Source organism: Akebia trifoliata, chromosome 16 (assembly GCF_017979445.1).
Source record: "Akebia trifoliata isolate Shusen 1 chromosome 16, ASM1797944v1, whole genome shotgun sequence".
In the NCBI taxonomy this organism is placed as follows: domain Eukaryota; kingdom Viridiplantae; phylum Streptophyta; class Magnoliopsida; order Ranunculales; family Lardizabalaceae; genus Akebia; species Akebia trifoliata.
In genome coordinates, this window is record NC_141390.1 from 20,539,706 (window position 1) to 20,562,772 (window position 23,067).

Consider the following 23,067-nt stretch of genomic DNA (forward strand, 5'->3'; position numbering starts at 1 on the left):
CCACTTTATCTAGAAAGATTCTATCTTAAGATCAAATTAATTTATCTGATCAAAGGTTCAATCCCAATCAGGGGTAGACCCGCATCTAACCTTTCTCACTTTCTTGGTCACTATAGACTTATGGTGCATTTGGATTCGATTTTCCGTCAGACTTGGGCTATTTTATATCAAAACTTTAATCATGTGGTTAAGAGTCAAACCTTTAGAGTCAATGGTTAACCTTGGTTTACTTCCAATCAGGTGATAATTGGTCCTAAACGTTCTAAACCTCCATCTGTACCACTTTGGGTACGTGAAAAGAGTCGTCTTTCTAGAGTACCATTGCCAAGTAGTCAGTCATTGCCACAAGAAGAAACGAGTATCATGGATGAAGCTGCGCTCCGTCAGATTTTAGAATCTTTTCAAGCCCAGATTATTGCCTCTGTCCAAACACAAATTGAATCCCTGAAAATTGAAAAGGGAAAAGATAAAGCTATAGAACCTCAGGATGTGTTTGACCTCGTTGAAAACCAAGAAGATGATCAGTTACACGTTGACCCTGTCCTAGCTCATCGAATAACTCAAGTTGAAACTGCTTTGAAGAACATCAAAGACCCTGATGATCTTACTCTTGGATTAGGGTCAATGACCTTGTTTCCCACGGTCCGTCTACCAGAAAAGTTCACAATGCCAGATATGGAGAAGTTTGACGGTATTGGATGCCCTAGGACTCACTTAAAAGTATATGTCGGCATAATGCAATCTCAGGGTCTAAATGAAGAACAGATGGCTCAACTTTTTCAAAGAACCCTGACAGGTCCTGCACTACGCTGGTTAATGTCATTGGACTCATCTCGGGTAAGAACATGGCATGAATTGATGAAAGAGTTTATTGGTCGATATTCATTCAACACGGATATTGAACTCACAAGAAGAGATTTAGAAACTACTAAACAAAAACCTGGGGAAACTTTCACTGAGTTCATTGCTCGATGGAGAGCTAAAGCCGCTCAACTGTGGGACCGACCTCAAGAGAAGGAACAAGTTAAGATTATCCTCAGGAATCTCACTCCAAATTATGCCAAGTACTTGATGCCTCAGTACCTTCCTACTTTTCAATCCCTCCTTGAGGCTGGAAATCAAGTTGAGGATGCCTACTCTTCGGGACTTTTTGGTAACTCGTCTGAGTCAAAACCCAAACATTTCAAGCCTAATGTCAATTCCTTACAAGTGGCCAACACCTCCTTCGCACTATCTCCTCAAGCTACTCAACCTTCACAAACTAAGCCTAGGAGACAGTTTGCCAATCTTGGAATGTCCCTTAGTGTTGCTTATCAAAAATTGATGAAAAGGGGATTGTTGACGCCTTTACAACCTAAGCATTTGCCTAATCCTCTTCCTCCAAACATGGATAATGGGCAATTCTGTGAATTCCATCAGATGCCTGGTCATGTTCTTGACAGGTGTATTACTCTCAGACATGCTATCCAAGACCTTATTGAGCAAGGAAAAGTCACCATACCCACTCCTACTACTCCCAATGTTAAGACTAACCCTTTGCCTACTTTTCAAAATCAACCCCCTCCTACTCTGAACCTAATATCCATATCCAAACCCGAATCAATTGATCCAGTTTCCTTCATTCACCCAATGGGTCTTAACAGTGCATTCACTCCATGCCAGAATGAGCACAACTACCCTAAGGCAACGACAGAACTGAAGAACAGGGAAATTATTGAAGCAACGGATTGTCGCGGATATGACAGAGGCTTGAATCAAAATATGAAGAGATAGTAAAAGCAGGCAAGTTCAAGTCATCCATCGAAGATAACCGAAGTGGCATAGACTCTAGATTTGTGTCCCTCTATTCATAATGATGTCATCTTTTAAGTTTTCTTAGTTTTTTTTTTTTTTAGCTTCAATTGCGTCAGTCTTTGAATTCAGTTAGCCATCTTTATTTTTGGGTTTTAGTAAGGTTTGTCAGTTTGTGTTCTTTTTTATTCTAATAAGCTTTTGATTATCATGTGTGCAATAATGATGTGAACATAAAATCTAACATGAGAAATGACTTAAAGCTCACTAATCAAATTTGATAAATATTGGAATTAAAGAGTACACTCAAGAAGTGCAAATTGGTGATACATTATCCTCAGGAGAACATGAGAGCATAGTAAACTTACTTGAGAAATTCAACAATATTTCTTGCATGGTCTCATAAGGATATATAGATGGATCGCATAAAAATATAGATCAAGACATATAGTCAAGGGTGAACTTCAAAGTCGAAGATTATTGGTCAAAAATGATATAGCTGAAGGCATCGACAAAGACACTAAGACTTACAAGTGGATCTACCAGGTTTCTCACTCAAAAGAGGAGAATTTTCATTCATAAGAGAATAAAAGAGTTTCTCGAAATTTTAGAGTTAGAAAACTCAATCATACTCGATTTCACAAAAGAAGACTGAAGAATATTCATTCTCAAAAGAAGACCTTGCTCGACAGAGCAATTCAGATATCGAATTCCTGAAACTTTGACCAAGTCAAGCAGCATTCACCAAAGGAGGCCTTCTTTGGTCGAACAATCATCCTGTCTTACCAAAAAAGAAAAAAAAACCTTCTTTAGCCCCTCGCAATCTTTTAAAAGAAAAATAAAAGCAGTAGCCTCTTCTTTCTAAACCATACCAACCAACCTTGGGAGGGAATCTTAGTATGAACTACGTTTTGACCTGATCCCAAAAGGAAAAAAAATATTTTGGGTACGTAGGCAACTTGAGAAGTTACTTCAGGCCCGGTCATTAAAAGAAAAATGTATTCTCTTAAGGAAAGTGTCATCCAAAAGAAAAATCTACTATTGAAATGTTCAAAAGAAAAGAATGCCAAACTAAGGGCATTAGAAAAAGAATCAAAAGAATTGATAAAAAGAAAAGAATGCCAAACTAGGGGCATTTAGAAAAAAAATCAAAATAATTGATAGAAAAGAGAGAATATCAAACTAGGGGCATTTTGGGAAGTTGAGCCTTATATCTTTTCTTTCTAAACCATATCCTAAGCCCACCTATTAAGTCCTCCTGAAGGCTAATTGACTCGGTTAAGGTGCAGGAACTGAGAAGTTGTCGAGTTGGTTATACAAGATCATCAAGAAAAAAAAGAGAAGCCCGCTAAGTCGAAAACCTGAAAAGGCGGCTTAGGCAAAATTTAGGGCATAACCATAAAAAAGAAAGCCTGCTAGGTTGAAAACCTGAAAAGGCGACCTAGGCAAAAATCAAGGCATCATCAGAAAAAGAAAAACAAAGCCCGCTAGATTGAAAACCTAAAGAGGCGATCTAGGCAAAAATTAGGGCATCATCAAATGGGAGGAAAGGTCCCGTCAAGAAGAAAAATTCAGAAGGAAGCTTGTGCAGAAACTGCAGAACCATTCAAGCCACGATATTTGTCTTTTAGCCAAGAGCTCACATCCGACAAAGACAATATTGAAGTCGAAAAAAATCAGAAGTCATCTTGAACATTGTAGGATCTTCAAAAGTATGTTTACTTGTTCAAGTGTTCGCTAATGGAAGATGTAGAATCATCAACCACTTTGAAGAGGAAGATCTTTTATTCTAATATTTATCAAGATTTTTTAAGTCCAGCTCAAGCATTTTTCAAAAGAAATTCGAAAGAAAATGATCAATTCTTTATTGCACATATGATAATCTTAAGAGTCTTAAATTTAAGAGAATGTCAGTTCTTCTATCTATCATACATCAGAGTCCATATTTTTCAAGCGTAATCCATTCCATCAGTCTCGTAGTCAAGTCCCAGTTAAAGCCAACCTTGAAACTAGGGGCATTTTTGAAGTCATTTAATTCCAAAGTTTTTGTTCTTAATCACATGATAAAAAGAAAATCATACAAAAGCTTAAAAGTCCGGCGAAACCCAATGATAATTACGAATCCAGATGCATGATAAGCCAATAAAGGCCTGATCTTTCAAACTTTGAGCTCGATTTTGAATCATAGAATGAATTAATAGGATTGTTTAAGTTCCTATAAATCTAAGCCCGAGAAACGTGACTTAGTAAGTTCGAGTCCGAGAAGCGAACTCCAACTTTTTGAATCATAGAATGAATAGGCTTTTGAAGTGCCTACAAACCTAAGTTCGAGTCCGAGAAACGAGACTCCAACTTGTTGAATCATAGAATGAATAGGCTTTTTGAAGTGCCTACAAACCTAAGTTCGAGTCCGAGAAACGAGACTCCAACTTGTTGAATCATAGAATGAATAGGCTTTTTGAAGTGCCTACAAACCTAAGTTCGAGTCCGAGAAACGAGACTCCAACTTTTTGAATCATAGAATGAATAGGCTTTTTGAAGTGCCTACAAACCTAAGTTCGAGTCCGAGAAACGAGACTCCAATTTTTGAATCATAGAATGAATAGGCTTTTTGAAGTGCCTACAAACCTAAGTTCGAGTCCGAGAAACGAGACTCCAACTTTTTGAATAATAAATAGGCTTTTTGAAGTGCCTATAAACCTAAGTTCGAGTCCGAGAAACGAGACTCCAACGTTTTGAATCATAGGCTTTTTGAAGTGCCTATTAACCTTAGTTTGAGTCCGAGAAACGAGACTCCAATTTTAATAGGATTGTTTAAGTTCCTGTAAACCTTAGCCAGAGTCCGAGAAACGAGACTCCAGCTTTGTTTGAAATCATATTGAATTAATAGGATTGTTTAAGTTCCTTAGCCTGAGAAGCTTGGCTACAATAGGCTCCAGTCCGATAAATGAGACTCAAACTTTTTCGAACTCTAAAAAGAATTTCAAATAGGATTTAACGAAGTTCCTACAATGTTATAACTCCAATTACCTTTGTTAAACCTTGCTATGATTGTTTTCGTTGCATAAGTGCATCTCAATTTTGAATCATTATTGTCAGTGAGAGAAGATCTCTAGGACCTGGCACATTTTTACTTAGTTTCACACAGCATCACACCATTGCACACACGTGCACTTTTGCATCAGTCAGGGAGAATTTTCTAAAATTCGAGGATCTGACATCGTCAGTGAGAGTTCAAGCTCGAGGACCTGACAACCTTTTAGTTCGGGAAGAGTTTTACGCTCAAGGATCCGAACACCCTGACGAATTGCTAAATCAGGCTGCAAAATGAACTGTCACTAGCTTTGGCATTCAGATATCGCACTATCTACCAAAATAGATTTGCTATCTAGTTTGCTTCAACCCTCTGCCAAAGAGGGGCATCTGTAGACACCCCATTTTTGCACTCGCCTGATTAATCAACTCGTCAACCCGATCGCAATGATTCCCAATGATGGATGTGTATTCCATTGCTTTATTTTGTTACCAGATATGTTTCAGAAATCCGGATGAGGTATCTCGAACTGACAAAACCTTAGAAACCACGCTACGCTAGGAAAATACGACCCCAGAAACATAGAAATCATCATCTTGCAGACCAAAAAGAAGCTTCACGATAAAAATCACTAAAAATTGATCAAATTACCAAAATACCCCTAACCTCAAAACAACCCTAGAGCCTACGTTACGCTTAGGAAAACTCTCTCGAACACATAAAATAACAAATCGGAACCAAATAAATCATTTCACCAATTTTAACAGAATTTGACAAAATTACGAAAATGCCCCTCATAAAGTTCACAATCATTTCACACAAAAATTTTCATAAATGACAAACCAACATTTCCATTGAATTCCTTACGAAAAAACCGATTCTAAAACATCCTGGAACATTAAAAACCGACTTAAAACGTGAAAAATCCTCTCCGGGGGCAAAACGGTAATTTCACAATTTTCATAATTAAAAAATCCGAAATTAATAAATAAAATATTAAATAATTAAATTGAAACATTAATAAAATTAATTTAAAATTTTGAATTAAAAAAATCGATCAATCGGACTCTCAGGCAAAATTGTTGAGGGTTCGTGAGATATTTCTTTAAGGACCCCTCAATTTGGGGGTCCAAAGAATTAAAGATATTTTAGAGGGGGGTTCTCCAAAAATTAAAAGTAAATCAAGCAAGACTAAAGTCAAGGTATTAAAGTCAATTAAGTGAGACTGAAGTCAAAATTAAAGTCAATTAAGCAAGACTAAAGTCAAGATATTGAAAGTCAATCAATTAAGACTAAAGTCAAAACATTAAAAGTCAATCAAATAAGACCAAAAGTCATAATAGAGATCTAATTAAATAATAACTCTATCTAATAGAGTTCTAACTTAAAAATAATTTACCTAAAACAATTTGAATTAAAACACAATTCTACCTAAAACAATTTTAATTAAAACACAATTCTACCTAAAACAAGTCAAACTAAAACACAACTCTAATTAAAAGATCTCTAATTAAACACTAACTCTATCCAAATCAACCCCTAAAAACATCTATAAATAGAGGTGCTCACACCCTATTTTCGTATCAACTGATAAACCCTAAGAGAAGTAGGTCTAGAAGCTCCCCTAGCCCCCCATAAACCCTAGTTTTGGAGCCCCAACTCCTTAGCTAACATCCCTCCTTCAATTTTAGTCTAGAAAACACCCAAAAGCCTTCTAAAAACACTCCCAAATCCTCAACGAACTTGAAGAGTTTAGATTCAAAAACAAGGAGATACCTTGCCTCGGAGATCCGAAGTCAAATCCGGAAACAGAACGAAGCAAGGGAGCACGGTACAAGGAGCTCTTTTTGTCAGATCTGAGGGAATAAAGTCCTTGCATCGGAAAGGTATTTTTTTTATTTATTTTTATCTAGGTTTTAGCAATGTAATTTACTTGGGAATTTAGTAGAGACCGGCTTTGGCCGGGCGGGATTGGTGCCTAACACCTTCCAATCCCGTAATATGATCCCCGAATTCAGTTTTCTTGGTTTTAGATTAGTTTTTATCCGTTTAGAGTCATTGATCGGTTCCTAGACCGTAATAACTAGGTGGCGACTCCCAAACCTCAAGGGTCAAAAGCGGATCCGCGCACCCCGCGGATCGAGGGCGCTTTCACTCATACATCCTCAATCTCTTCTATAGAGGTTGAGTTAGCCATTGCATACTCCTAGTGCAACACCAACTTCTTATTTCTCTAGTACTCTTACTCCCAAGAGGAAGAGTCCTTTTATAAGTGTAACAGTGGCGGGGCCACCAGGATGCCCCAATAAACACCAACAAAAATGAAAAAGAAGATATCTCCATCAACTAGAGAGCTATTGAATACATTAATAGATATAAGTAAATTTATGACAGGAGAGTCTATCAAGCAACTACAATTTTGTTTAGCAACGTAATAAAATGTTGTATGAAGGATGGAGAGAACCAGACCCACATTTAAAATCCTTTTAGAAAATTTATTTATTTAAAAGTTGAAATTGTTGGAAGTTTCAAGACGTGTATTTGAATGTATTGACATGAGTATCCATACTGATATGTGCAACATGACCAAAAGGGGAAATGCATGTCCTTCTGACATAAGCTCTATGTTCATACATCTCCTTGATTTAATGTAGATAAGCCAGTTAGACAACTTCTTTTCTGGTAGATTTCTGTAGCTCGAGTCTTGATAAGAGCTCTAGTTAATTGGTGAAATTAACTGTTGACAAATTTCTTCAATTATCAGGTTGTTTTTTTCTCATAAAGTAAATCTTTTAATATCATTTGAAAAAAGTTAGTTCAAATTGTTTGAACCCTAGAAGTTTAGTATGTTCTCAAAGCTGTGATTCCATGGTTTGTGAGAGTAGATCGAAAAGGAGAGAGTCTAAAGATATTGAAGACATTGTTGAAGTCCCAATAAAAAAACATAGTTATAATACTTTATTTATTATTTTGAGCCATAGGGATGATATCATGCACATATGCATGGCTTAAGGATGGGATTTCAAACTATATTATTATGACTGTTTTATTCTCAAGAATAATAAAATTTTAGAACTTCAATGATCCTCTTGTTTGGAAAAGACAAGTAAACGGATAATACATAGTGTCCAAGCATATATTTCCAGTAACCAAATATGTGACACAATGATAAAACGGATTCAAGAAATAGAAACATATAAGCAAAGAATCCAAAGATTACCCAGCACCAATGCGAGCAACCTCACCTGCAAGAAAATGATAATATCCAATCAGGCAGTCATGAAATGGTTGAGAAATATGGCCTCATGCCAGATACCACGCTAGATGCTCTATTGCCAGTTAGATGGCCATGCAAGGTCAGGATTTATGATTGGTATCCTTATGGGGAAAAAAGACTTAAGATTGTTTTGGCTATAGTTCTCACTTAATAAATGGCAGTGGTTATTAATGAAATGGTCTAAAACTTGCGAAGGACCAGAAATATCCAAGTCCACTTGACACCACATATTGTAACGAGCTGTGCATATTACAATAATATGGCAATGTAATATCCAAGTCTAATCGAAAATCAAAGCAAATCATATATGTATATGGGTATATCTAAAGAAAGAAAGATAGATAGACATAATCCGTTCTATAGAATCTATTATCATCGATAATTTTGGGGTAAATAAAATTGGATGAATTAAGTTCGTAATGCAAACATTTTAAACAATTAATTAAGTTCAAAGTCTGATTTTGGTCCACAGTTCAGCATATTCAGTTCCAAAACTGAAAGTCATTCAGTTAACCTTAGTGTACTATGATGAGAATTCAGAAGAAGCTTTATTCATTTTATACACTGGAGTTATCTGGTTGCACATCCATATAACAATTTAATTGTTTTATGGATAATGGAGAGCTTCTTTTTTTTGACAAGTGAGAAAAAGAACTATGTTTAATACTGTGTTCTTTTGAACATAGAAGTGACAAGAAACTAGTTGTCAATCTGCTGCAGGAATTATTCTTTGCAAGTTTTTGTTTTTGAAATACATACCGTTGCTTTAAGAAACCAGAGGATCAATTTTTCATAGTTTAAATTGATTTTGATTTATTTATTTATTTTTTTTTATTTTTTTTGTTGAGATTTTACTGGGCATTTTGCAAATTGGTCAATTAGTTTGTCTCTGTTACATAGCACAAGCACGATGTGGAATCAATTGAGTCCATGCTCGGTTCACTCCCAAGGCTTCAACTCTCTTCAAGGAGTGCTATCATGCCTCCAATCTTGATTCGATTCATGTTAAAAACAATAATTAGAATTATTCTGATTGGAAACTGACATGTTTTATCTATAACCTTAAGTAGGAAACTGAAATGGTTCAGAATTGTTAATTGAAATGTCCACATGTCTGAAATAGTTATGATGCGAACTTCTAAGAAATGACACTTGGCAGGTTCATTTTTACGTACCATATAATTGAATGATAGCCGAAGGGAAGAAAAATGGAATCACCAGTGATATAATCAGCAGGAAAAACTTCGAAGACCACAACCTGGAATGCCATGTATTGCGAGCTTCATAGAGTTTGCTGGTTTTGAATGTCGTGAGGAACATTAACAAGAAAAATATCTTAACTTTTTGTCAAGGGTGCAAATAATCCAGGCCAACAAAAAAAAAAAAAACATTTACTATAGTAAGTTCTAAGTTGTTGATGAGAATCAGAAGATATTGAGAGGCCTGTACACCAAGTGTCCATACCTCAGGCCAACAATAGGGCCTTAGGTAACACAAGTGCAAAGCAAAGGCAAGAGGATGCTTAAGTTCACATTGAAAAAAAAAAGATACAAAGCACCCTAAGCTCACACGAAGAACTCCCATTGTTCGAAAACAATCATGTCCCCCAACTCCACAAGCTTTTAGAACTGCAAAAAAATAATAAAGAAAAAATTGCCACAATAAGAAAATTTTAGAACAACAATCTAGAAGATAACTCAATTGATGGTGAAACAGTTAAGCAGAATGCCTGGAAAATGTATTTGGGCAGATCCTACGGAATGTGATAAAATGTTGGAAATAGGATATGGAACAAAATGGATACAAATGATTAGGTATGAAGTGGTATCAAGCAAGGGCAGTTATGATAAAACTATCATGTATGGTTGAGTGCTGGTAGAGAGGAATTTATTTGAAAACGCTCTTTTCTTCCCCTATTTATTCACTTCTCCTCTTCTACATGGTCGATCAGTGGACCACCTATTGTGGATAGCTTTCATCAATCAAGTACCAGACAGAGACAGCCAAAATCTGCAGAATCTTTTTCAATGGATCAGCCCCCCATCAAGAGCCTTAGCTGTGTCTTTGACCCTACAATGTCATCCAAAGGGATGCATACGTTCTCTGGCCCTACTTGCCATGTGCCAGAGGGCAATTTTAGCAAAATACCTAACTTCAACCCCTTGATGATTTCATTTTGCCTAAATTTATGCTCCCCCTTTTAGGTTCCTTAGTCGTTGTTTGTGGCATCTCTTAGAGCACAAAGTCAAGAGAAATATCGTTCTCTTTAAACCAATATATGCCCCAAACACGAACTCGTTATAGGCAATGGGAAGTCGCAAAGTTGATTCTAGAATACAACGAATTGACTGTGTATTCTTGTGATAGCTTTGTTGGATCTATTCACACTCATTGAACACCAAAATATCTATGAATCACTTTGATTAAAATAAGATAATTTTGGGGAGAATGAAATTACAATTTTCTTCTATTGATTTACATGATTGAGTTGGCTAACATAAACCAGTCCCTTTATATAGATAATGAAAGGATGTCTTAGACACCCTTTAAATTTGAAAACCAAAGGTTAATGATTGCCTAAGCAAACTTTGGGTACAATGGTCCAAGGGACAATGGGTGCAAAACAAAAGGAATTTTCTTTTATTTGAAAAAGGTGCAAACATTGGAATTCCCAACATTTAAAATTTTTCAAAGCAAATGAAGTTGCAAAGTTTTGCTAAAAGGATTCTTATTTTTTATATAATAGCATCAATTCAAAACTTAATTCATTAAGAATCTTGAGCTCTTGAAAACCTTTAAATTGTTATCACTAAATGAAGGTTCAAGTCTTCTAGGCTTCATCAATGTACATACTTCATCATATAAGCTTTCTAAAAGAAAGAACCTTTGTTGCAACCGTTTTGTAAAATAGTGCAACTTCATTTGCTTTGAGAATTTTTAAACATTGGGAATTCCAATGTTGGCACATTTTTCAAATAAAATAAAAGTCTTTGTATTTTGCAACCCTTGTCCCTTGAACCATTTGACCCAAAAGTTGATTTGGCAACCATTGACCTTTGATTTTTTTAAATTTAAAGAGTATCTAAAACATCCTTTCATTATCTATTTTTTTCGGTAACCTATTGCCGAACACGATTTCGTGTTGAGAGAAATTATCAGTTAAAAGACAAGATATTTCTCGTGCATCGGTACGATTTTCTATATTTTCATCCTCTTTTTCTTCTTGTTTTGAAAATTTCTCCAACACTTAGCAAACTAGAAAGATGAGTTCACACGTTGTAAAATTATAGCAGGGAACAAGATATGATTGCCCTTGGAGATAATCTCTAGTAGTTTAAACTACCTGGATCCCCCTCTAATTACTTAAAATTCTCGGGGTTCTCCCTAGAATTATTTTTAGATACCTAGAATTACATTGGGATGCTTGTGACTTGTCTTTAACCCTCCTTCCAACCTTTATAGAGGAAATTCCAAATGAAACCTCTTAAGTAAACAGCAAACATAATTGTACAAGAAAAATCCACTCTATCTTTTTAGTCCTACTTTGATTAGCAACTGGTTCTTTGAGACGAAATCCAACACCATATCCTTCAAATTACCCTATTGAGCACATGTATAAAGGGCAATTCTGGGTAGCATCAACAAAGATAGATTTGATATTTTCCCAAAGTTCGAAGAAGTAGCCTTTGTGATCCTCTATGAATCCTTCCTCCGTTTTGTGTGTTGATGTGTTTCCACTTGAACCCCTCCCAAATTTATGCCCTTAGCAACATTTAAGGATGTGTAAAGGCCACCTTTTGTTCTTGCCTACTATTGTGATAACTATGCATATATCTCATCTTATTAGTTCATCAAACTCATCGATTTAAAAGTTCTAGTCCTACAGACTTTATTGCAACTTTTGTTCGAGCCTACAATCCAATAGACATCCACTCGAAAAAATAGATAGATGATGCAATTAAGAAGACAAAAACAGTAATGAAAGGACGATTGAGGCGTGACAAATCATTGGCCTCAAGAGTATATCGCGCCCCACGAAGATTATACCCACCCACATGTGCGCAATGATTGTTTGTGTCGTGCCCGGTTAACTCGTTTCCAAGCCGCTTTGCCGAGTTCAATAGGATTTTATTTAGGCCTCGTGTGCCCGTGGGCCTCCACTTATCCTTTCTAACCTTTACTACATAAGTAAAGCACAATGTTATATAAAGACACTACAAGTCTTTCTCATAGTTGATGTGGGACTAAAAGTTTTTAAGAACAAAACAAACACCCATCACTTGTGTTTTAAAAATACCCAAAAAGTTATAAAAAGTACAACCACTTTATATTTAAAAATAACAAAATAGTTAAAAGCTAAAAAATACAACAATCCTCCACAATTTTCAAAATACAAATAAGGAAAAGAATAAGGAGCATGAAAATTCAATGCTTCGGAGTTGGTGTCTTTTGGGCTATGAACCAACACCTGGGGTGAGTAAGTATTGATCCACAAGAATTTGGTGAAATTAATAGTTTTTATGAACCAGAACTCTTTAATGTGAATCAGTCAACTCACAACCCACATTGACTTATCGAAATCCGAAATATTCTAATCGGATTGGCACAAATAGGCCATGCACAATACCTGAATATTCATGAGTGCTCTAAAGAATCTGCCTAAATTTTTATAAGAAGTGGCCCCACTCCCACACTCATGTAGGTGGATCCATCAAGTGTGCACTGCATTTAAACACACTATAATAAAAGAATATGGAATTCATTAAGAGTATAATTCAACCCCATACATTACACTTTGCACTATCTATACCATTGGAAGGGACTCTCAATAATATAATTTTGTGATAGTACACTACCAGATCAACCAGTAATGTGTTATTGCCCATATGAACCTAATTCATGGGATTTCCAATCATTAGGTTGGGTAACAATCATTGTTGATCATTTGGTATAGGCATAAATCTCATTCCCCTTGATGTATCATTCACTAGCTTTTTACCCAGTGGTTTGGTTAGAGAATCGGCTAAATTCAACTTTGACCTCAGAAAATATAGGGATAGAACCCCACCATCAATCGGCTAACACACAATATTATGTCTTAGGTGTATATGCCTACTCTTCCCATTATAGGATTTGTTCTTAGCTCGGGCTATTGCAGCCTGGCTTTCACAGTGTAAAGATACAAATGAAGGAAGTTGGTCTTATCTACAAAGGAATATCAACTAAGAGGTTTCTTAGCCACTTAGCGTTAGAACCAACTTTCCCTAAAGAATTAAACGCTTACTCCATAGTAGAGAGAGTTAAATAAGTTTGCTTAGAAGATTTCCAAAACACTGCACCTCCTCCAAGAGTGAATATATAAGCACTTGAGGATTTCGTCTCATCTGAATCAAAGATCCAGTTAGCATCGTTGTGTCCTTCTAATATAGTAAGAAATCCACTATGAACCAAACCATAATCCATGGTTTCTCTTAAATACTTAAGAATTCTATATAAAACATTCCAATGGATCTTTTTAGGACTATGAGTATAACGACTTAGTCTTCCTATTGCATAAGCAATGTTAGGACGGGTGTAGTTCATAAAATAAAGAAGGCTACCAATTATTTGAGCATATTCAGATTGTGTTACACTATGTTTTTTCTTTAATTTAGAGTTTGCCTCATAAGGTGTAGACACTGGTTTACCATCAAAATGTCCAAACATTCTCAAAACCTTTTCTACACAATGTTTTTGTGAAAGCATTATACTTTCAGATGTTCTAATAATTTTAATACCTCACCCATGTCTTTCATATCAAAATTGGAAGCCAACTTTTTTTTAGTCTCAATTACAATGTCAAGATTAGTTCCCATAATAAGCATATCATCTACTTATAAGCAAATAATCACACCAACATTATCAATAAACTAACTATATACACACTAATCTATTTCATTAATCACATAACCATTAGATGATAACACTCAATCAAACTTTTCATGTCATTGCTTGGGAGCTTGCTTAAGCCCATACAAAGATTTTACTAACTTACATAATTTATGCTCATTACCTAAAGCAACACTTTCTTCAGGTTGATCCGTATAGATTTTCTCTTCTAAATCACCATTTCAGAATGCAGTCTTGACATCCATTTGGTGAATTACTAATTTTTTAGTAGAAGCTAAAACTATTAAAACTCTAATTGAGTAAATTCTAGTTATTGGAGCATAAGTGTCAAAGAAATCTATATTTTTTCATTTTTTTATACCCTTTAGCTACCAATCTAGCTTTAAACTTATCAATTGACCCATCAAGTTTTACCTTCTTTTTAAAAATCCACTTACAACCTATAGATTGTTCCAAGAGGTAAGTTTACTAATTCTCAAGTATGATTATACTTAACGGATTCTAACGCATTATTAATAGCTTCTTTCCAAAAAGGTACATCTAAAGAAGTAAAGCTTCACTATAGGTTTGAGGGTCATTATTTATAAGATAAGTATAAAAATCATCTCCAAAGTTAGTATTTTTCTCACTCTCTTACTTTTTCTAGGTTTTATATCTAAATTACTACTAGATTGTTCTTTGAGTTTATCATAAGATTCACAAGGAAGCTTTTCTGAATTAGATTTTAAAGGAAAGATATGTTCAAAGAAATCTGCATTCTTAGATTCTGCAATGGTATTAGGTTTCATAACATTGCTCACTTCTAATCACTAAAAATCTATGCTGCATATTGTTGTACTTTTTAGCTTTTAACTATTTTGATATTTTTTAAATATAAAGTGGTGGTACTTTTTATAATCTTTTAAGTATTTTCAAAACACAAGTGATGGGTATTTGTTTTTTTTTTTAAATTTTTAGTCCCACATCAACTACAAGAAAGACTTGCATTATCTTTATATAATATAATATTTTACTTGTGTAATAAATGTTAGAAAGGATAAGTGGGGGTCCACACGCAAATGAGGCCAATCACAATCCTATTGAACTCGGCAAGGCAGCTTGGAAACAAGTTAATCGATTGTAACGCACACAATCATCACGCGCAGAAGGGTGCAAATCCTCACTTTCTAGCCTCATGTGTGCAAGAGAATGGCCATAATTTTGCTATTTAAGGAATTATTTTGAACCGTTTTTTAATTGGATCAAACCGTTTTCAACTCGAACCATTACCCATTTGTTTTAATTAATCAAAATGTTGTATTCTAACCGTTGTGCTTAGTTACAAATTAGAACATTTTAATTGAACCGTTGCCATATCATTTTAATAAATTTAATGGATCGGTCAAAACCTTGGGTCTATTTAAACAAGGTTTTTTCCTCAAACGAAAAACACGTAGAAAATCTCACATTTTCTTCTTATTGTTTTTGGCTTTGCCCTAATTTGAGTTTCCTTCCTAATTTGATAAGGAGCAATCTGAGCTTTTCACTTTTCTCAGTCATTGCAAGTGCACGCTTGGTTTGGGATTTCGATTGTTGTATCTTGGAGGGTATTCCACTGTAACCTATTGCACTTAGATATAATCTTCGTGGGACGCGATATACTCTTAAGACCAGTGATTCATCACGGTTCAATCGTCTTTCCATTATTGTTTTTGTCTTCTTAATTGCATCCTATGTCTATATTCCAACAACCTTACTAATATATTGATGGATGCTGCTAACATGGACGTTGTGATGACTTCTACAAAATCTCTTCTGAATGTATCTAAGGTTGAGCAGTTCAACAACACTTTCTTCAAACATTGGAAAGAAATGATCTCTTCCTCATTATACATGGTAAACCTCGCCCACATTCTAACAAAACCTAAGCCTAAGGAAGGTATGAAAAATTATCAAAAAACTTTCAAACAATAGGAGAGAGGTAACAAAATCTATAGGCATAATATTCTTAGCACTCCGCCTAACGAATTATTTGGCATATACTGCACGTATAAAACTGTTAAGGAGATTTGGGAAAATCTTGTCAAAAAATATGTTTTAAAAGATGCTAGAAACCAAAAATATGCAATAGGAAATTTTGCAAACTTCCAAATGACTGAGGATAGAAATGTATCATCTCAAATCCATGACTACCATCTCCTTATTAATGACCTTAAAAATGAAGACATTACCCTACCGGCTTACCCGAATCCTTTGTCGTAGGTTTTCTTACTAAGAAATTACCTGAATCCTGGAAAGACAATAAGAATAGTCTAAAACACAAAAGAAAACATATGAGCCTTGAGGATGTGATTGTTCACATTCGAATTGAAGAAAATAATAGGATTAGAGACAGATCAGAAAAGGCCAAAGAACTAGCATCAAAGGCCAATTTACTAGAAACCAAACTCAATAACAATAAACCTAGGAAACAACACAACAAAAATTTTAAGCCTAATCAAAAGTTTCATAACCCTAGCTTTAAGAAAAAAAGGTAATTGTTCTGCTTGTGGGAAACCTGGACACCATGCTCCTCAATGTAAGTTCAGGAAAAAAGGAATGATCTTAAGTGTAATCCCAATCTGGTAGATGCAAATGAAGTCATCGATGCAGTAGTTTATGAGATGAACATGATGGCAAGTCTCAAGGACAAGGTGGTGGACTCTAGGGCCACCAAACATATCTATGGGAATAGAAGTGTTTTTAACTCCTAAACTATTGTGGGAAAAGGCAAAGAACAAGTGCTCATGAGAGATTTGAGGCTCTCACCTATTGTTAGTAGAGGGAAAGTCCTCAAGCTAACTTTTGGAAAAATCTTGTCCCTAGGTGATGTGCTTCATGTGCCGGACATTCGTTCCAACTTGGTGTCGGTTGCCTTATTCGAAAGGTTGGGGTTAAGGCTATTTTTGAGTCTGATAAAATTGTATAGACCAAGAATGAAATGTTTATTGGTAAAGGGTATTGTAATCAAGTTCTGTTTGCCCTAAATGTACTTGCAATTATTAATGGAAATGCATCTTCTTCTTCTGCTTATATGCTTGACTCTATTGATGTGTGGCATGCTAGACTAGGATATAGGTATTTTTCTTATATTAAAAAATGAAAGAAATTGGTTTTATTGCCTAATTTATTTGTATCAAATTTTGATAAATGGGAAATTTGTGTAGAATTTAAGTCTACTAAAAAGTCAGTAGAAAGAGAATTTGAATTATTAGGATTAATTCATAGTGACATAGGTGATCTTAAGAGTACTTAGCAAGAGGAGGAAAGAAATATTATATAACTTTTGTTGATGATTATTTTAGGTACACTAAACTTTATTTATTAAAATCCAAAGATGAGGCTTGTGAGATGTTTCTTAAATATAAAGCCAAAGTTGAAAACCAACTCAATAGAAAGATTAAAAGACTTAGGACAAATAGAGGAGGAGAATATGATAACATTCCCCTTAATGATTATTGTGAAGAACAAGGTATAATTCATAAGAAAACTTCACCTTATTCATTCGATTCTAATGGAGTAGTAGAAAGAAAAAAATATAACGCTTAAGGAAATGATGAATGCTATGTTGATTAGTTTTGGGGCATCTTCAAACATGTGGGGGGAAGCTATTTTATCTGCATGTCATTTACAAAATAGAATAGTTTTTAAGAAAACAGGTAAGACACCTCATGAGGTATGGAAAGGTAAAGCACCAGATTATAAATATTTAAAAGTGTGGGGGAGTCTAGCCAAGGTCTTATTAAATGAACCTAAGAAGAGGAAAACAGGACTCAAAACTTTTGATTGTATGTTTAAAGGTTACGCTAAAAAAAGTGCAAGCTTGGTTTGAGATTTTGATTGTTGTACCCTGGAGGGTATTATTCCATTATAACCTACTGCACTGAGATATGACTTCGTGGGGTGCGACTCTTGAGGCCAATGATTCATCATGCCTCACTCGTCCTTCCATTATTGTTTAAGTCTTCTTAGTTGCATCCTTTGTCTATTTTTCGACATAAATTTCATTTTCAATGTCTATTTTAGTCACCCTAGAAATGAAAATATTTCAATCAATGTGGAAAGTAACATTATTTTCATGTAGTGGACATGATGGAAATATTGGAAAAAATAAAAAACAAAGGTTTATGGACATTATAGGAAATAATAAAATAGACATGATAACACACTTGCAAGTCATCAAACTACAATAAATAACCATATGGAGTGTTGAAAGTAAGATCATTGGTGTTCTGCCATAAGTTGGTGCAAGTTTATGAGAGAGTGATAATAAAAAACAACTATATTCTTCATGGAAATGAGAATAACAATATAATATTAATTTCATACATCTTAATATGTAAAGCACTTGCTCTAATAAACAAACTATTAAGCATTACGTTCATAACTTATAAATATTTTATTTTTTAAATATGTATGAACAAATTACTAATATTTAATTGATTATAACTTGAACGATTGTATAAGCATGCTTATATAAATGTATTTTTAGAATACATCAGAGGAGGATGATATATAGGTACCTAACCAATCATAATTCATTTTTACTAATGAATGAATATTATATGCAACTTACAAATCATTTCTAAAGCAATTTACAATTTTTGTTATTTTTCTACTTTTATCAATATTTTTAAAATTTATTTATAAAAAAAAAAATTGTTGTGATTTAATTTTATTTATAGGAAAAAAAAAATGAAATTTATTGTTTATCACAATATTTTCATGGGAATCTTGCATTTTTACGCTTGAATTTGATTATTTTCATTGAAATTCACTGTTCATCAAAATATTTTGTGAAATAGTGATTCCACCAAATTATATACACAAAGACACTTTTGATTAAATTTCATGTCGAACCATTGAGGAATGGAAATATTTCAATATATTTCGTGGAAATATGTCAAGATTTAATATTATAATTATAACCAGTTCTTTCAAATATATGTTATGTTAGATATTATTCTCTTATTGTAGGAGATGTCATATCCTCTATATTTAAAGATCTGTAATCCGTGGGATTAAACAGCCCCAAACCTGAATATGATGTTAATTGAAATTGGATATCCAGCTATTTATTACTTGTTGGAATATTTTCCTTGGGTATGTTGGGCTTCTTTATCATATCTGCCTGGTTAATTTTGCCTCTAGTAGCCTTGCTCTGAAAATCTCAGATATTAAGCTGCATCGTATCACAATAAGAAAACAATGGCTTGGAACCAAAAAAAAAATATGGTTTAAATCAAGGAGGAGCTCGAAGTCAAAACCATGACTTGCTTTACAATGCAATTTAACTATGAAGACAACTTAGACGAGAATTTTCTCAATCTCATCGCAAAACTACTATTACAGCTAAGTCTTGAATCATTACACATGAGATGTTATAAGAATGGTTTAAAATATCGTATCGATTGAATGTTTTGGTTAATGAAAAAACCGATACAGTATCGGCCAATACATTTGATACAAACCTGATACATTCCCGAAACATTCCATGTTTTGGGGTTGATGTTTCGTATCGATATTGGCCGATACCGATACATATCGACACATACATGCTGAACAATATTTCAAGATGAAAGAGAAAATTCAATAGAATGTTCTCTCTATCAAGATCAAGCATGTGAAAACTAAAAGTGCATTTGTGAAAATTGGAATTATCTCAAACATATAGTGAGTGGAATTTGGAAAAAATACAACAACTCAGAGAAGGAAGAATCTTGACTTACAATGGAGCTCGGGGAAAAGCTTGTACCCGTAATCACGGACTGACCAAGCCAGAAGATTTTCTAACAAGAAGATGAACCCGTAAACATAGCGAGCTCGTAGAGATTTCTTCTTCTCCACTAAGCAATTAATACTCTTCTGCTCTGCAGATAATACATGTGGGTCTTCCAATGGAATCAACTCGGGATTCCTCGGAGTAATTTCTACCACCTTAGCTTCTACAACCTCAATGGGCTCACTCATTTTGCAACTGAAAGCAGGGAAAAATCAATTATTGAGTTATTTTTACTGATTTATAATCCAATAATCATGAAAATTGTACCTTTGAAACTACCCAAAATAAAAATCTACAATGTAGTCTCATTAGAGTTAAGAAACAAAACCAAAATTCAGATTTTTCTTTGAAAACCCAAAAAGGTCTCTCACTTACCCACAAAAGAAGGGAAAAAAAGGCCCCTCCAATGTAACACTCAATAACATGAGGAGAATGATAAAAAATAAAAATAAAAAAAATCATGGAAATTATAAGAGTGAAAATACCCAAAATGAAAATCTACAATGTAGTCTCATTAGAGTTAGAAGCAAACCAAAATTCAGACTTTTTTCTTTGAAAACCCAAAAAGGTTTCTCACTTACCCACCAAAGGAAAAAAAAAATGTCCCTCCAATATAACACTCAAAAACAAGCAACAATGGATTTCAAAACAAACCCAAAGAACCATTCTTCAGTGGATGTAACAAAGACAACAACAGAAAAAAGAGAGAGAGAGAGAGTAAAGAACTAATAAGCAATGAAGCACTCCATCTAAAATTATACCCAGAAGCAAATGCAAAGCTGGTGAGGGATTTGGATTAAGAGAATATAGTCAAAATGCAGATCAATGTACTTTGGAAAACAGACAAGAAGGAAAAACAGTGAAAGAGTGAAGATTACTTTTTCTGTCTTGGTTTTCTAACTTGCTTCAATCTTTAGTATTAGAAATTAGTGAAGCCCTCTCAGTGCTCATATAGAACCCACCAGATACTAACCTCAAGCTTAAGGTCCAAAATGTGGAGAAAAAAAAAAAATTCCCTCTTAAAAAAGATATGATGTAATACTAGTGCTAGTACTTTAATCAAAGTACTCCCATGTCTCTTAATCGCCTGATCTAAAAACTATATCATGATTAAAAGAGAAAAGTCTCTTAGTGGATTAATAGGTTCAAGCAACAATGATAACAATTGAAGGTGTCAGCTAGTTTAATTGGTAAAGTCTATATATGTTAATATCATAAACTTTGATGTAATTCTTGCCAACATTGATGTACATAATTTACATGATTCAACAAAATTATAACATGAAAATCACAGTCACGAGCTATTTCTCTATTGGATCAGACCTGATATCCAATCCTTTCTAATATGATAACGTTGTGTTTGAATCAAGGATTTGGATTTTGATATAAGGTATTGATCCAATATCTTCTCATATTGGTTTAGGATAAACCATGTCCCGATCCTACCTAATGCTAATAAAACATGAAAAAATTTATAATTATATTCAAATATATGTATTTTATTTAGAAATTAAATATCAAAACAGCTCAGATTGATTCGGACCCAATCTGATTGTTAGTGAATCGGTTACGATACTAATACTAAGATCCAGTAAAAAAATAAACACGATTCCTTGGTACCAAATCAATCTTGATCTGATCCAAACACAATCCATTGATGGTGAACATATAAATCATCCAAAAGACAAATTTGCCCAAAATTTGGCCAGATCAACAGTAGCAACTCTTTGGTGTACACTCCTTTGTACCGATATACTTCTATTTCCATTAAGATGAACTTTAAAAAAAAAATGTTTGATGTACCCAAGGTCATCAACTTCGATATAAAGCATCATTCCACAGCGTCAAATTGGTAAGCCATGTGTTCATGATTGGTTAAGTGTGTATGAAAAGGCATATCTTCTTGGACTTTTATTGCATGAGAATGTTTGTGTGGACCCACCAAAGTAGATCAGATACACACAGCTGTTGCATGCGAATCCCTATAAAAGCGAGATACTTCAGGAAACAAGACAAATGAGAGAGACAAGGAAGTTAGGTCGTATCGATGTTGACCAATGTGTTTAGATAGATCGTCCGTGTTTCTAGAAAGATTGGACACGTGGCCCACGTTTATGTGTGTTGTAAAAAAAATGTCTTATTGACCGTTGTAGGGGCGGCATTTAAATTGCACGTTTGAAAAACTGTTGCCCTCAAGCAACCGCTAAGATGACTACATGACCAAGTAATCTGAACAAGGCTCACCAAACGCATCATTATTTGGCCCACAACCAAATTAGTCTGATTGATGGCTTTTTTGAAGATGGAAGTAAGATTAGTTATGATTTTATGAAGTTGAAAGATAAGGAAAGATAGAATTAAAAAGAGTCTTGATTGATTTTCTGACACACTCTCTTGACGTGACGTGGCTTGTGCTAGAATCATAGATATTACGAGGAAACTAAATCACACATCCCCATAAATATGTGCAATTATATATCCCGAGAAAAATATATGATTCTTACACATGTCACGTCAAGAGAGTATGTCAGAGGAGGGAGTCAGAAAATCATTATTCAATTAAAAATGACTGTATTTGAAAAACGAAGAATAGATTTGAGAAATTCAATTGAGATGATTTGAACATGTTCAACAAAGGCCAATTACAATCTCAATTGAAATAAATATTTAACTTGAATATCTTAAGAGGACTTGGGGGGGGGGGGGGGGGATTGAAATGAAAGAATATGTCTCGTTTAGTCAAACCCCAAATCTTCGGAACAAGACTTTGTTGTTGTTGTTGATATTTTTTATGAGACACATAGGATGTAGTAGGGTCCCACTTCGGCCGTGGGTCTAAGTTCGTGAGTCCAAATTTGATGGACTTGGGGTGAATATTCTTATGTAGCTTTTCAAACCTTTGGTGGGGTGGGCCTACATTTATGATCTAATCCAATCCAATGGTTAAAAATCACACCTTAAAAATGCTCAAATGTAATGTATATCTATTAAAAATCACTGATCAATCATAGGGTAATTAAGTGGGCCCAATATGTGGGGACAACTAGTAGATATGTTATTATTATTGTTTAATTTTGTGTGTAAGTATTCTCAAAGGGAATAAAATTTGAAACTGAGGTAATGGGTTTGGTGAAGTTGACAAGAAAACAAGGGAGCGTGTGGACCAATCTCGCCTTCTTTCACAAGTAGTTCCAATAATATTATACTTTTGTATGGTTGTCAATGGGTCGGGTCGGGTCAATGGGTCAGGCCTTAAATGGCCATTGCTAATCAGGC

The 23,067-nt window shown here is 34.6% G+C and overlaps 1 protein-coding gene across 6 annotated transcripts in view; it reads right to left on the reverse strand.

Annotated features, from left to right (window-relative positions):
• LOC147382787 (Serinc-domain containing serine and sphingolipid biosynthesis protein) overlaps window positions 1–20,770 on the reverse strand; it is a 51,119-nt gene extending 30,349 nt beyond the window's left edge. For 4 of the 6 annotated variants that reach the window (XR_015173400.1, XR_015173401.1, XM_086427772.1 and 1 more), the window contains exons 1-5: window positions 20,670–20,770; window positions 19,739–19,986; window positions 9,654–9,730; window positions 9,278–9,437; window positions 8,046–8,070 (exon numbers count right to left, since the gene is read on the reverse strand). Coding sequence is in view for 4 of the 6 variants with exons in the window: in XM_086427772.1 (XP_086283898.1) it covers window positions 8,046–8,070; window positions 9,278–9,437; window positions 9,654–9,730; window positions 19,739–19,979 (503 nt within the window). In the remaining 2 variants the exon portion in view is untranslated. Of the gene's footprint in view, window positions 1–8,045; window positions 8,071–9,277; window positions 9,438–9,653; window positions 9,731–19,738; window positions 19,987–20,372; window positions 20,527–20,552 lie in introns of those variants that run through there. The other 2 variants (XM_086427775.1, XM_086427774.1) reach the window with 2 other exon arrangements.
• Window positions 20,771–23,067: the final 2,297 nt, after the last annotated feature.